Source organism: Boleophthalmus pectinirostris, unplaced genomic scaffold (genome assembly GCF_026225935.1).
Source record: "Boleophthalmus pectinirostris isolate CB_2022bp ecotype Guang Dong unplaced genomic scaffold, ASM2622593v1 HiC_scaffold_9, whole genome shotgun sequence".
NCBI lineage: Eukaryota > Metazoa > Chordata > Actinopteri > Gobiiformes > Gobiidae > Boleophthalmus > Boleophthalmus pectinirostris.
In genome coordinates, this window is record NW_026571541.1 from 17,958,701 (window position 1) to 17,972,580 (window position 13,880).

General features: G+C 36.9%; 1 protein-coding gene across 4 annotated transcripts in view; it reads right to left on the bottom strand.

Moving 5' to 3' along the window:
- The window catches only part of LOC110162036 (alpha-2-macroglobulin-like protein 1), a 55,508-nt gene that overhangs the window by 6,566 nt on the left and 35,062 nt on the right, over nucleotides 1-13,880 (bottom strand). For 2 of the 4 annotated variants that reach the window (XM_055148086.1, XM_055148087.1), the window contains 21 exons: nucleotides 11,325-11,505; nucleotides 10,730-10,886; nucleotides 10,008-10,060; nucleotides 9,533-9,553; nucleotides 9,065-9,230; nucleotides 7,736-7,820; nucleotides 7,519-7,660; nucleotides 7,249-7,366; nucleotides 6,672-6,781; nucleotides 6,430-6,597; nucleotides 5,729-5,956; nucleotides 5,019-5,082; nucleotides 4,784-4,929; nucleotides 3,854-4,003; nucleotides 3,376-3,510; nucleotides 3,056-3,149; nucleotides 2,832-2,979; nucleotides 2,323-2,548; nucleotides 1,738-1,864; nucleotides 1,074-1,195; nucleotides 71-122 (listed from right to left, as the gene is read on the bottom strand). In XM_055148086.1, coding sequence (XP_055004061.1) covers nucleotides 71-122; nucleotides 1,074-1,195; nucleotides 1,738-1,864; nucleotides 2,323-2,548; nucleotides 2,832-2,979; nucleotides 3,056-3,149; nucleotides 3,376-3,510; nucleotides 3,854-4,003; nucleotides 4,784-4,929; nucleotides 5,019-5,082; nucleotides 5,729-5,956; nucleotides 6,430-6,597; nucleotides 6,672-6,781; nucleotides 7,249-7,366; nucleotides 7,519-7,660; nucleotides 7,736-7,820; nucleotides 9,065-9,230; nucleotides 9,533-9,553; nucleotides 10,008-10,060; nucleotides 10,730-10,886; nucleotides 11,325-11,505 — 2,693 coding nt within the window. Of the gene's footprint in view, nucleotides 1-70; nucleotides 123-1,073; nucleotides 1,196-1,737; nucleotides 1,865-2,322; nucleotides 2,549-2,831; nucleotides 2,980-3,055; nucleotides 3,150-3,375; nucleotides 3,511-3,853; nucleotides 4,004-4,783; nucleotides 4,930-5,018; nucleotides 5,083-5,728; nucleotides 5,957-6,429; nucleotides 6,598-6,671; nucleotides 6,782-7,248; nucleotides 7,367-7,518; nucleotides 7,661-7,735; nucleotides 7,821-9,064; nucleotides 9,231-9,532; nucleotides 9,554-10,007; nucleotides 10,061-10,729; nucleotides 10,887-11,324; nucleotides 11,506-11,899; nucleotides 12,178-12,430; nucleotides 12,507-13,880 lie in introns of those variants that run through there. The other 2 variants (XM_055148089.1, XM_055148088.1) reach the window with 2 other exon arrangements.

The window sequence follows — 13,880 nt, forward strand, 5'->3', positions numbered from 1 at the left end:
GTGTATTTTCCAGTTAGAAAAATAGTTAGATTTTGTTATAATGATACATGGCACTTATTTTTGATCTTACCTTTAGGGCAGAGCAGCAGGTTGTGGGTCTTTATCACCTCAATCCCTTCTGCCTGAAAAAAAAAAACATGCTATCATTTATGACTTGAAACTTACAAATGAAGGAAAATCACCTGGACATAACACTTCATTTGCATTAGAAAAGTAAAAGACATATGCATTATCATGAAATCATATAAAAAGGATATATTAGGGCTGTTGTCGACTAAATAAATTCTTGGTAGACTGCAAACATGTTCTGCCGTTCTAAAAAGGGAGGCGTGGCAAAAGCTCTCAAAACTATAACGTATCTCTTTATATCTGACCCAAACTGCACTCACAAGACCACACCTGCCCGGGTGTACATGAAAGTACGAAAAAACAACAATACAGAAAAATTTTAATTGTGATCTTGAGTTTAATCTGCCTTTTTACATATAAATATAAAAAAATACAAAATCTTCAGCTAACTCACAAACTCATTAATGTCTCCTTTGTCCTTGAACCCAGCACACAGTCACAGTTTTTATTGGATGTGCATGTCTATCTACCACAAATGGAAATTAGCAATCAAAAAATAAACTAAAAATCAACCTTTTGCTTTCATCACTGCCTGCTCTTTTGGCATTTCTTGACCCAGACGAGGCACACATATAAAGTGAAAACCATTTCAGGAGACTTCATCTCATTGAATGAAGAACTGACAATAAACTTTTTTTTGGAACATTGAGAAGCTTATTGAGAGAAGGCCTAGGGTTTGCAGCACTGTCAACAAAGCAAAAGGTGGCTACTTTGAGCATTTGAATATAAAATATAAAAAAAAAAAAACTTAGTAGAATTATTACTATTAGACTACTATTAAAGTTATAATTCCATATATCTTACTTCACATATTTGATGTATTCTGTAAGTATCTAAAATGTAAAAAATTGTAAGGCTAAAGAAAAATAAATCAAAAAAGAGGATGTGTACAAAATTTTGACTGGTACTATATAAATGTAAGTAATTAGTCACTGAGTAAGTACCTTGATGATGAGAGGCCGGGTGACCACATCGATGCGCCCATTCTCTGGGACATGGACAACCTCGTTGTCACATGACACTTTAGAAGGCACAGCCTCGGCTTTAATTGTCACATTCACAGTGCCTGGATGATAAACGCAATGTACCATTTATCTTTCAGTTGAACTGAAATCTGATTAAGATACTGTTCATTTAATTTAATCAATTTAAACATCAAAATAAAATTGTTATAATTAATTGTTATAAAGACATTATTTTTTGACAAACCTGAGTCTATATGTTTTTTCATATTAGCTTTGTAGTCATGTCCTGCCAATCGATTAATCAATGTAAAAGGGCATGGCAGAAGCTCTCAAAACTATTGTCTCTGTGTATCTGACCAAACCATCACAAAACTATACCCGCATTATATATTAAATACCAAAAACTACCAAATCTTCAGCTAACTCATTCACTGACTTCTTCTATCTGCTGTTGTCCTATAATCCTTAAACACTAAACTTGAAAATGTTTGTTGACAATTACAAATGACTACAGCCATACTTATTATTATTAACATAATATTAATAAGTTTTGCTAAAAAGCTATTTTTTGCATAATTTTTAAAAACTGCTAGCTTGATCCTTAGCTCTCTAAAACTGGCTGTGCAAATGTTGAAAGCCTCACCCAAAGACGAGGGATCCAAGATCCAGCTGACTGTCTTGCGTTCATTGCCACAGAGACAGAACGTGTAGTCAGATCCAGGGACCTCAGTCAGGGTGTAGTCGTCAGAGGGGGTTGGGGTTACAGCAACCTGACAACAGCAAAAAGACTTAGATATTAAAGGTGCGCTTTCTTAATGTAGGGTCTGTTACCATGGAAATGTTGTTGTTTGCCTGGAATTTTTCATATTTTTCATTAAACATATTTATTTCCATGGAGAAAAGCACCAAGTCAATTTACAGGTCCAATTTGTGGGGAGTTAGGCCGCTTACAGTAGAATGCATATTTTTCAAGATATTGTTTTATTGTAAAAAACAAAACTAAACTAAACAAAAATCTCCAATAACTAAATAATAAGCAAGTTTACTGCCATACTGTGGTACATTAGAGGCAAAGAAGTCTCCCTGACATATCTCCATGGACACAACCAGTGGGACTCTTACCAGAAAAGTTACTATTAATTAACTAAATAACTATTCCCTATTAATTATTCCCTATAAATTAACTAAATAACTGTTATATTAGGAGTCCTTATTATTGTATATTCACCATCATGCAGCTCTTGAGGTAGCTGAAGACAGTGGCCTTGAGTTCAAAGTCCTCTCCTCTGATGATGGAGTAGGGCAGGCTCTCCTCCAGGAAGAAAGGCTGGAACACAGTGAACTGTTGTCGGGGGGCCAGACCAAAGCCTTGGGAGGACAGACAGAACACCTCCGTCTCCCAAGTTGTGAGGGTGTCTGGGATCTTTACAGGCATGTCCACCTTTCCAGAAGGTCTGAAAAAACAAAAATACAGACGGAGTCAAATATATATGACACATTGTAGAGATACATATCAACTGATAAACAATGTTCATAAAGATTTATTGTGGCATTAAATTTTATCTGTTCCCAAGGGAAAATCAGTTGACTTCATCAAGGCCAAGTTACAAGTCAGATCTGTCTAAAGCCTACTGTCAATAGGAGAATAGCATTTCCAGGGCCCAACAGAAAAGTGGCATAGTGTACCTTTAAGGTTCAAGCCAAAAAAATTAAATTTTTAGTTTTTTCCTTACTAACCCAGTCTCCTGCAGGAACCAGAGCCAAGTCTCAGGGAAGAAAATCCGGACAGTCTCAATCACAGGAAGACTAGCATCTGGAACACTTCCCATGCCCCCCACTGGACCCCCGGGAGAAGACATCGCCACGATTCGTTCTTCCATTGCAACTATAATAATCAGATAATGCCAATTGTATAGTAGACAGACAATTAAGCATGTATAATAATATAAAATAGACATTACTATAGTTGCGGCCAAAGTAGTATTCTCGTCCGAAATAGCTGAGGCAGTCAGGCACACGGATCATCAGGTTTGTAGCCAACTTCAGTCCAACGTTCTAATTTTATCCAAAAACAAAATATGCATGTAAAATGTGTAATCTGTGCCAATATCCACTAGGGGTGTGCAATACGACCATATAAAAATAAGTTAATGACTTCCTATTTGATTTCCAATCTAAGATGTGACTTGGGCTCTGTGGAAAATGGTGATATTCTTGGAATATTGCCCACTCCTAATATTCAACATATATTTGGCAGAAAAAGATTTATCCATATTGGTACCTGGAAGACTGTGTGGGCATCGTCTGTGTTTCCTGGGTAGGGCCAGATGGATCGTTTGGGTCGGACCTGGAGGCATTCTGTGGGGTCTTGTGCCTGATAGGGAACATATCTGGTTCCAGGCAACAAGTTGTATATCTGGAAAAAAAACAAAGAGAGCTGTTACTGTTGGTGTTTCATACAGTTTTAACTCAAATGTAGTTATAACGCTTAGCCATATTGACAAAACAATACATTGATACATTTTTGGGATTATATATATATATATATATATATATATATATATATATATATATATATATATATATATATATATATATATATATATATATATATATATATATAGATAGATATATAGATATATAGATATATATAGATAGATATAGATATATATATAGATAGATAGATAGATAGATAGATAGAGAGAGAGAGAGATAGATATAGATATAGATGTATATGATGTTGAGTGATTCTAACTCACCATTTCTGGTTTCAGATATTTTCCTGGTTCCTGGATAAGGACACTCTGGTCGATGACGCTGATTGCGCACAGGGAGTTGGCTTGTCCGATCACACGTAGGGACGCATCTTCTCCTGGAGTGCCCTGAGATGGTTCAAATTCAACCTCTACCTAAACAGCAAACCAAGAGTGTGCAGGTTTCAGTACGTGCAAGAATCATATCAAAGGTTTAAAGGCACATTATGTAAAGTTCTGTTGGGGTATGTCACCTTCTTGCTTCTATGTATATGTCATTGCTCTGCTTCGAAGGTTCCACAGTATGGCATTAAACAGCTCTATCTTACATTTAATCAATTACAGGTGGTTTTATAGTTTAAAAATACCTAAAAAAAAAAACAGGCCTTCTGACTGAGTGGGGTTGCCTCTCCTGACTGACTTGTAAGATGGCCTGGTTTGGTCTCCATGATGATAGAAAGGTTTAAAGCCACACTGTGAAACATTTCTGACAAACACCGCCAGGGAGAAAAGCATTTGACGGATCCTCCACCAGAAAAGTTAAATAATGCACCTTTAAACTGCACTATGTCACTTTTGTGGTGGAGGGTATGCTACTTGCTTTTTCCCTGGAGATGATATTGCTTTAGAATATTTCACTATGTGGCATTAAACAGGTCAGATCTACTTGTACATATACATTTATATAATTATGCCTATTTGACAACAGGCTATTTCTATTTATGCTACTTCTTTTGAATTTATTATTACCATTTATATTGTTGCCCTCTGTTATTATACTGTATTTATTGTGATATGTGAGCTACTGTATTCAAATAATTTCCCTTGTGGATCAATAAAGCTTGTCTAAGTCTGAGTCTAATATCAATAATAAGGCAAAATTGTACATTGTGTTTCTTTATGTTTCAGGTATATTTTAGGTTTGTTAGCACTGACCTTGTGGCTAAAGCATTTCTCAGTTTGAAACTGATTGCTGTGGGCGATGACGAAGGAGCTGGCCAGGACGCCATAGGCCACAACGGTAAAATCAGGAGCCAATGCTGCAGTGATTTTTAACTTGAAGGAAAAGCTGCCCTCGGTCACTGAATCATTTAAAGGGACATTTGTGTCAACAGATGCTGGTTTTATTCTAATTTCTCACAGTATAAAGATATTGTTTGATATTATTTACCTGCGTTTTCAGCCACAACAATTCGTTTGCGCCCCTGCATAATAATACCATCTCGGGCAAGGACCTGAAAATATATAAAGTATGAGAAATACATACTATATTTCATACAGCTGTGTCTTGTGCTTTCAAACTTTTTTTTTTTTTAACTATACTGTTCAGTGTATTGAAAAGTCCAAACAAGGACAGTTGAGAAGTAGCACTAGCACTCTCTACACTACACTACACTATACTACATAAATAAAAAACATATGCATATATAAAAAAAAATGATACTGATATAATTTAATGTGGTAGTAAAATAGACTGGCATTATATCAGACTGTGTTTATATGCACTACTTCAGTAAGTTCAGTCATAGGACATGCAGAAAATTATTACAAAATCAAATTAGTGATACAATTTAAAGCTTAAAGTGTATAGTTTAAACATGTGCATTACGCTGTATTTTTAAACTAACATTGTAACATATGTCATTCTGTTATGTTAATTGTGCATTAACATAAACACTTAAAATGTCACCTGTATTCTATGTCACTTCACTGTGTGTTTCTTTGTGTTATGGATGTGTAATCTTTCTGTGAAAATGTCTTTCTTTTAAATGTAAAGCTATAAAAACAAATAAGGACAATAAAATCTAAAATCTAAAATGTTTTTAACACAGATATTAAAACCTTCTCATATCTCCCCTACACTATCATACAGCGTCTCACCAAGTATATGAAGTCCATGGGCCCCTTCTTCTCTTTGACCACACTGTAGTTGATGGTTATATCCTGCATAGAGTCACAGGGGAGGGGCTCGGAGATGCTCTTCACCTCGACGGAGCTCACAGTTTTGGTGTCTGGAGTCGACTCCTGGGCCATAGACAGTATTATGTCCCCAGGCTCATAGTACGGGACCCTGTATCCAGGGTAGTCCAGCGAGGGCTTCTGACTGATCTGTGATTTAGGATAGTGATAGATAGATAGATAGATGTAGATACTTTACTGATCCCAAAGGAAATTTTAAAATAGATAGATTCATTAAATTAAGTGGTATTGTAATTTATTATGTACAATATTGGGCCTTTAACCATGATATAACAGCATTTTCTGATCATTAGTTTATTCAAAGTTGCATTCAAATCATGCATTTTTGGTTATATTGCATTGTCCAGTCTCTAATGCACATATGTGTCTTTAAGCAAGACACTTCACCCACCTTGCCTACTGTGAATGTGGTGCGTGTGTGAGTGATTAGTGGTGGTCAGTGGGGCCTATGGTGCACACTGGCAGCGTCATTTATGTCAGTCTGCCCCAAGGCAGCTGTGGCTACAATAGTAGTTTACCACCACCATGTGAATTCAATGCCAATCCAGTGTTAAAGTGTCTGACAAAGCCTCTGATCTCCAGTATTCTTCACAGTGTCTTACATGGAGATGAATGTTTCCACTGTATGTTGTGGTGTCAAGAGAGAAAGTGGCCACTCCGTTGCTGTCGGTCGTGAGGTTTTGGAGGTGCCGTGATGACCAGAACTCGCCCTCAAACAGGTACAAGTTTGTGTTTGCAATGGGCTGGTCATCAAATGTCACTGCCTTAACCTAAAATACACCATATAGTTTACATTAAAGTGAGTTAATTTATTAGTAACACAGGTGATAGATGGTGGACTTACTTTTCCTTGCACAGGAATATCTTTCTGATAAACCTTTGGTGTGTCAAAAAAGGACAATTTTCCAATGACGTATGAAATATGAATTACTTTGTGCTGCGTATGTGTGATGCCTGTGAATAAACAAATGCCTTTAATATACATACTATACTTAAAACTATACACACACTATGCTTTTTTTTGCTAGTATTCACGAATTATTACAAAATTGTAAATCACAGTATTAGATTTTAACAGTCACATCTGAACCTTGGTTGCCTGTGTCTAAGCCTGGATAATAAACATACCCTAAATATACTTGGTATATACTTTTATCAAGTACTAAAGTAACTTATGCAATATTGATCAAAAATCACTTAATAGTTGATTTTTAGTTTTTCTTTTTTTTCTTCTATGTAACATTTTTACCCTATGTGTATTACGCGTAGTACAAATGAATACATGTGAATGTAAATAATAATGAGTTGTGGGTGGAAATAGGTGTCAATACTTGAAAACACTCGAACCTTGAAACACAAATATTCATGAATACATTTAACAAGTTGTATTATTTTTAAAAAAACAAAAGGAAAAAAAGTACCTGTTCCCTCCTCTTCCATTTTGGCCACAATCTCTAGTGTGTCCTGCAGAGCCTTTTGGTCCAGTTTTGTGAAAGTGGACATTGGCAAAGTAAAGGTAGCACACCCATTTTTATCGGTCTAAAAACAAGCAAAATACAACTAAATTATTGTAAACTATTGTTGGATTAAACTATTGAGCAATTTGCATACTGGTTTAAAAATATACCGTATAGCTTCTATTATGCTGCAGCTACTTTATGCAAATGTTGATTATTAAATTGACAATGAACCTGTTTGCTCTCTTTATGGCAGGGGGCAGTGATCACTGGCATGGCATCTGGCCTATCAAGCACTATATAAGAGCCATATGTGATGACTGGTCTACATGCATCCATTTTCAGTGTACCAGGAACAGGCTGTCCATAGGTATATCTAAAGAGAAGGGACATGATTATGATTATGATTATGATTATTTTGTTTTTAATATAAAGAGTTTACTGGACTTACTTGACACAAACTTCTACCGGGATTTCCTTCTGGCCAATGCTCACTTGATCCTTGGAGGTGATTGTAACATCAAACTTTGGCAAAACTGGGGGTTAAAATAAAGTTGTATTTATATGTTAATCTATTACAAACTTGTTAAATTGGTATAAGGACAGATCTTTTTTTTATACATGAAATTAACTTTTACATTCACTATGTAGATCTTTAACATTTTGTTCATTGAAAACCACAATATTGATTTAAAAGAACTTCAAGGTGCATTGTGTAACTTTTCTGATGGAGGGTCCGTCAAATGCTTTTCACCACAGATATGTTATTGTTTTGTTTGGAATGTTTTACAGTATGGAATTAAACTTTTCTATGTTCTTGGAGATCAAACTAGATCAAGTTACAGGTCAGATGTGTGTAAAGGCGACCCCGCTCACAGTCAGAATAGTTGTTTTTCAAATTATTTTTGAGCTATAAACCTACCTGTGATTTAATTTAGATTTAATGTCATACTCTGGAACATTCCAGGCAGAGCAATGACATCTTCATAGAAACAAACAGGTGACAAACCCCCAACCAAATTGTTACATAGTGCAACTTTAAAATAGAAACAGGTCCATTGACTTTCTGTTCAAAACTGCAGTACTGATTTTTTTATGTAGTACTGATCTGCTGTGCTTTATAGTGGTATTTCACTATGGCAAGCAGCATTTTAAATAGTTTTAATGGCTACTTAACTTTGAACATGTCTGTATAATCTACAGTCTAAATTGCAAATGCAAGGAAGTGCAGAACTATGAGTTAGGTGGTAGTTGAAAACTGAAATTTTCATGGAACTCAAGTCCCAAATACAGGAAACACTCAACATGCATGTATCACTTAAAATATAACTCTAGACAAATCTGAAGTAACATACTTTAGGACATGGTTAGAGGCCTTTAAGGTGTATGCAGTCTGTCTACATATCCAAATGCTCTGTTCCACCTTATGCTGTCATCATGTGTAAGTTTTCAAGTTAACAGCTACCTTTCACCTCTTTGTTCAGTGGAGATCGGCATTTCAGGTCTGATATTATCTACATGATTTTAGTGAAGGTGTATGGAGTTTAAAAACACAGTGGAGCACCCCCTGTATTACCACAAGACATCACAGTGTTTTCTGTTTAAGAGATAAACTCAGCCTAAATATGGAAGGTTTGTGTTAAACATGTGTATGTTTTTGGTGAGGAAACATAACATGGATTAGAAAATAGAATAATATAGACCCTTTAAGAATGCATTTTGTAAACAAACAATGTAAAACAAAATATGAATAATGCATTATGAAATGAACAACACTTACCATACTTCTCCACCTTGAAGGGGTGGAAGATTTTGTCCTCCCCAAAAGAGACAATGAACCGGTAGCTGCCCTCTTTGGCCTCAGGATTCAGGGGGTAAGACAGCTGCAGTATTTTACCTTCAGAGGTGTAGTTCACCCACTGCCCGATGCGGTTACCATGTACATCCTGACAAACAAAGGCAAAACATGTGTATTAGAGTAATGAAACCTCCTCCATGGTTTTCAGCAGAAGTTACTGAACATGTAGCTCATAGTAGTGTAAAAGAGAGGCCAATCTGATATTAAAACTCTGTGAATTTGTGAAATCTCACACTCGTGTAAACAGCCGCGAAGTCTAGAATTGGACTTTGTTTGATCTTATTATAATCCCTGTTAGTCTCGGTCTCAGTCAGTTTAGAGCTCAGTCCTTGTTTGGTGAAAATCACTTCAACACTTGACATTTTAAAAGTATCCCCTTCCAAATCTTACCTCTAGTTCGATGATGTCATACTGCAAAACAAAGAGAAAAAAAATCAAAATTCACAGTGCAGTATTTTGTATATGAAAACAATCAATTCTATTCAGAAGACTGAGGGATTATACAGACATAGTTTATATATTTTGGTAAACTTTATTATAATATATGTATTTATCTATGACTTCATATACTTGGTTATTTCAAATTTAAATGATTGATTATTAATTATCAGAGTATTGACAATATCTGAGTACACAGAGCACAATGTTTATATATGCAAAGACTTCAAAATAACAATTATTTTTTCACAGATAAAATTCTAATTCTGCATTTAAGCCTAAAAAATTACATAACAAAAAGGGTAGGAGTTGTGACCCTGAGTTTCTGTGAACTTTTAAACAAGTCTGTATTAACTAAGCAAACTGAACTTAGAGATGCAATGGGCCCGGGTCAGTCTGACTCATTTAAATCAATACAGCCAATCACCTTTCGACAGGCAGGCCTGAGCTTTGTGTCCAGCGTCACCAGCCTGAAGTGCACTGCAGAAATAAACATACTTAAATTAAATAAGGCTCATATTTGGTTTGCAATGACCAAAACATAAACATTAATGAAACAGTTACATTATCAGCAGCAGTTTTATTCATCAACACTTCTGGCCCCAAGGGGAGCAGAAGTGAATTGCATTATAACAGAAGCAGAATATTGTAAATTATTATAAAATGGGGAAAGACTTGATAACATGTGATGGATTGTTGAGTAATTACATCATTGGTTAGTCAGGATGGTTGCCATATAATTTCAAATGCCAAATAAAATAATTTAAATTATTTTTTTGATTGAATGATAAAGAAAACACTGGAAAGAACAGGCAACCAAGGCAGAAAAATATTAGAATGTTTTTGTCCTCAAGAAACATATAGCAGTTAAAGCCTCACTGTGCCAAAAAATAGAGTAAAATAAAAAAAAAAATATGTTGCTGTTTTTTTAATTTTAGATGCTTTTATAGCACTGAAAATTTAAGAAAACATGCTTCCTGTGAGTGGGTTTGAATTTGCACAAAGTTATCTCATATTTGGTCTAGAGGAGGGCTTCCTCCTGCTACGTTCCATGGAACTGTTGTTATTTTGGTTGTATTCTTCCACAGTAGTTCTGAAGTATAGTTTTATCTTTTTTTTCCCGTTGTACCTTAAAATAAGATAAATTACCAGTCTGTCCTGGGAGGTAGATGGGTTTGTCTGTCTGGATGAAGCTCACTGGTTTACTGATTCGGATGAGGACTCTGCGAACCTCTTGTGAGTAAAACGTTTTCCCTCGAACCTCCACCTGGAAGTCCCGCACCTGCTCATCAGACACCAGAGGAACCTAGAGTCACAAAGAGACAAGAGTCACACTCTTTTCTATGGATAGCATGTCAAGTCAAAACAATATAATGAAATATTTAACATGACAGAAAAAAGATAGTTTTATTAACATAGCCATTAAACTCTGATCAATAGTGCATAAAAAATAGGGTGTACATTTATTTAAAATTTTATAACATCTATCTGTGACTCCAGTGTATACCAGTGTAAGCGGGCACTTGGGACTAGGTGGTTTAAGTGTCTTGCCAAAGTATACAACAAAAGCATTCATCTGTGGATCTGGAAATAAGCTGTGCGTCAGTGAATTTGAACACAATACTAATAATGTTTTTTTTGAGAACAGGATTCGACCCGCCAACCTTCGAATTAGATCAGTGGACAAACCAACTGAGATAACGTTGTGTTTAACTTATGAAGTGTATTTTACAGATGTCTGTACCAGGAAGTCATGGCAGGAGTGGAAATCCTCATCAGATTTTTTCTGGAAGAGGGTGGTGTTGAGCTCCGGGGACCTGAGTGTCACTGTCATCACCATAGACTCATTGGGCTTCATGAGATTGGCACATAACTTGCCCTGAGCTCCAGACTCCAGGATGGCAGGGACAGCCACTGTGTAGTATCTGCAGACAAATAGAGGCACACACTGTAAAACAAGCAAAACTGGTATATAATGGATAAGATTCTTTCACGTCAATCACTTTGCCCTTATGACCTCATGTTTATGGCTGAGAGATATATTTGTATTACTATATTTCTATATTTTTATTTTTACTTGTATATGCATTTATATAATTATTTTGACATCAGTCTCTTGTTATTTTTGCTACTTATTTTTATTTTATTATTTATTATTGCCATTTATGTTCATGTTATGTGTGGTGTATTTGCCCATGTGTTGCCTTTGAGTTTTCATGCAGCCTGTTCTGGCGCTGTCGCCCATGCGCCTGTCTTTTTCTGGTACTTGCAAAATGTATGCAGTAAAACGTGGTGCTGTTAAGGTTTGCATAAATGTACCTGCTCTTCGAGTCTTTTTTCGAATACATTACAATTGGCGACGAGGATACTTGCGGAGGGACAAAGGCACACGGTGTCGGTACTAGTGAGTACGATGGCCCACATCGGCAATATTGACGAGTTTAAGCCAGAAAATGAGCCGTGGACTGCATACATCAAGCGGCTTGAGCAGTTTTTCGATGCCAACTACGTTGAAGAGGTGACGTATGTAGCCGTCTTGCTAAGTGTAATGGGTGCAACTACATATGGACTTTTGAGAAACTTTGTGCAACCGGAAGGATAAGACTTTTGAAGAAAGATCTTACAAGGACATTTTGAGCCAAAGTCGATTTTAGTTGCTGAAAGGTTCCGTTTTAACAGGTGCAACCAGAAAGCTAATCAGACAGTTGCCCAGTATGTTGCTGAGCTAAAACAACAAGCAGCTAACTGTGAGTTTGGCGCGAGTCTGGATTCGGTACTACGGGACCGGTTTGTTAGTGGCATTAAAAATGAAACGTGCCAGAGAAGATTACTTTCTGAAGACAAACTCACGTTTGCAAAGGCTTTTGAGCTCGCACTCAATATGGAGACTGCCGACAGAGACACTCGACAGCTGAGAGGTACTGAAAGTGAACTTGTGGGGTCGGGTACTGTCCACAAGGTGAGACAAGAGAAACATGTGCTATCGGTGTAAAGGAAAGAATCACAACGCAAATGAATGTCATTTCAAAGAGACTAAATGCCATAACTGTGGAAAAATAGGACATCTGAAAAAGACATGTCACACAAAACCACAGAAAGGTCATTCACGTCCAACCTACAAGAGATCTCAAGGTAAAGACACCAAGTACATGACTGCTAAAGAAGATTCAGAACCAGAGGAGTTGGCGATCATGACAGTGAGCAGTGAGGATGATGAAATGTACAAAGTTACATTTTCTATTGAAGATGTACATATGGAAATGGAAGTAGACACTGGAGCAGCAAGGAGTGTCATTTCACAAGCAAATACTGGAAAAAGTTGTCACACCTGCCTTTACAACCAGCTAAAGTAAAACTCAAAGCATATAATGGAGGGCACATTCACGTGGTCGGACAGCTCGTAGCACATGTCAAGTATGAGGATCAAGCTGTGGAACTGTCACTGCTAGTTGTCAAAGGATGTGGAGCTTTGTGGCAGAAACTGGTTGAGGCAGCTAAAACTCAACTGGAAAATGATTAAGTATGTAAGTGTGACCAAGCCTCAAACCATTAAAGATCTTATAGACAAATACAGTGAAGTATTCAGGGATGAATTGGGCATTCTAAAAGACATTAAAGCAAGCATCATTGTAAAGTCATAGGTACCACCCAAGTTTTGCAAATACAGGACTCTTCCGTTTGCATTGAAAGAAAAAGTGGTAGGTGAACTGAGAAGGCTGGAGGAAGAAAAAAATCATTTCACCAGTTAAACACAGTGACTGGGCAGCACCAGTCCTACCAGTGCAGAAAAGAGACCAATTACTGTGCTTATGTGGCGACTCTAAAGTGTCGGTAAACCAAGCCATTGAGACAGACACTTACTCACTGCCTCGCCTGGAGGAGCTGCTCGCGACCCTCAGTGGAGGTAAAATCTTTTCGAAAATAGATCTTGCAGCAGCTTATCAGCAAGTGTTGTTGGATGAGGTCTCTAAAAATTATACAACCGTCAACACACATAAGGGACTTTGTTTATAATAGGCTTCCTTTTGGGATAAGTGCTGCCCCATCTATTTTCCAGCGCATCATGTAGAATATCATGAAAGATCTGCCAGTGGTTTATCTGGACGACTTACTAATCACTGGGCGCACAGAAATGGAGCACCACACCAATCTGGAAAAGTGCTGAGGCGTCTTCTGGAAAACGGCCTGCGAGTGAAACATTCCAAGTGTGAGTTCGGCAAAGAGCAAATCGAATATCTGGGACACATCCTGGATCAGCAAGGCATCCACCCAGCGTAAGAAAAGGTGAGGGCAATACAGG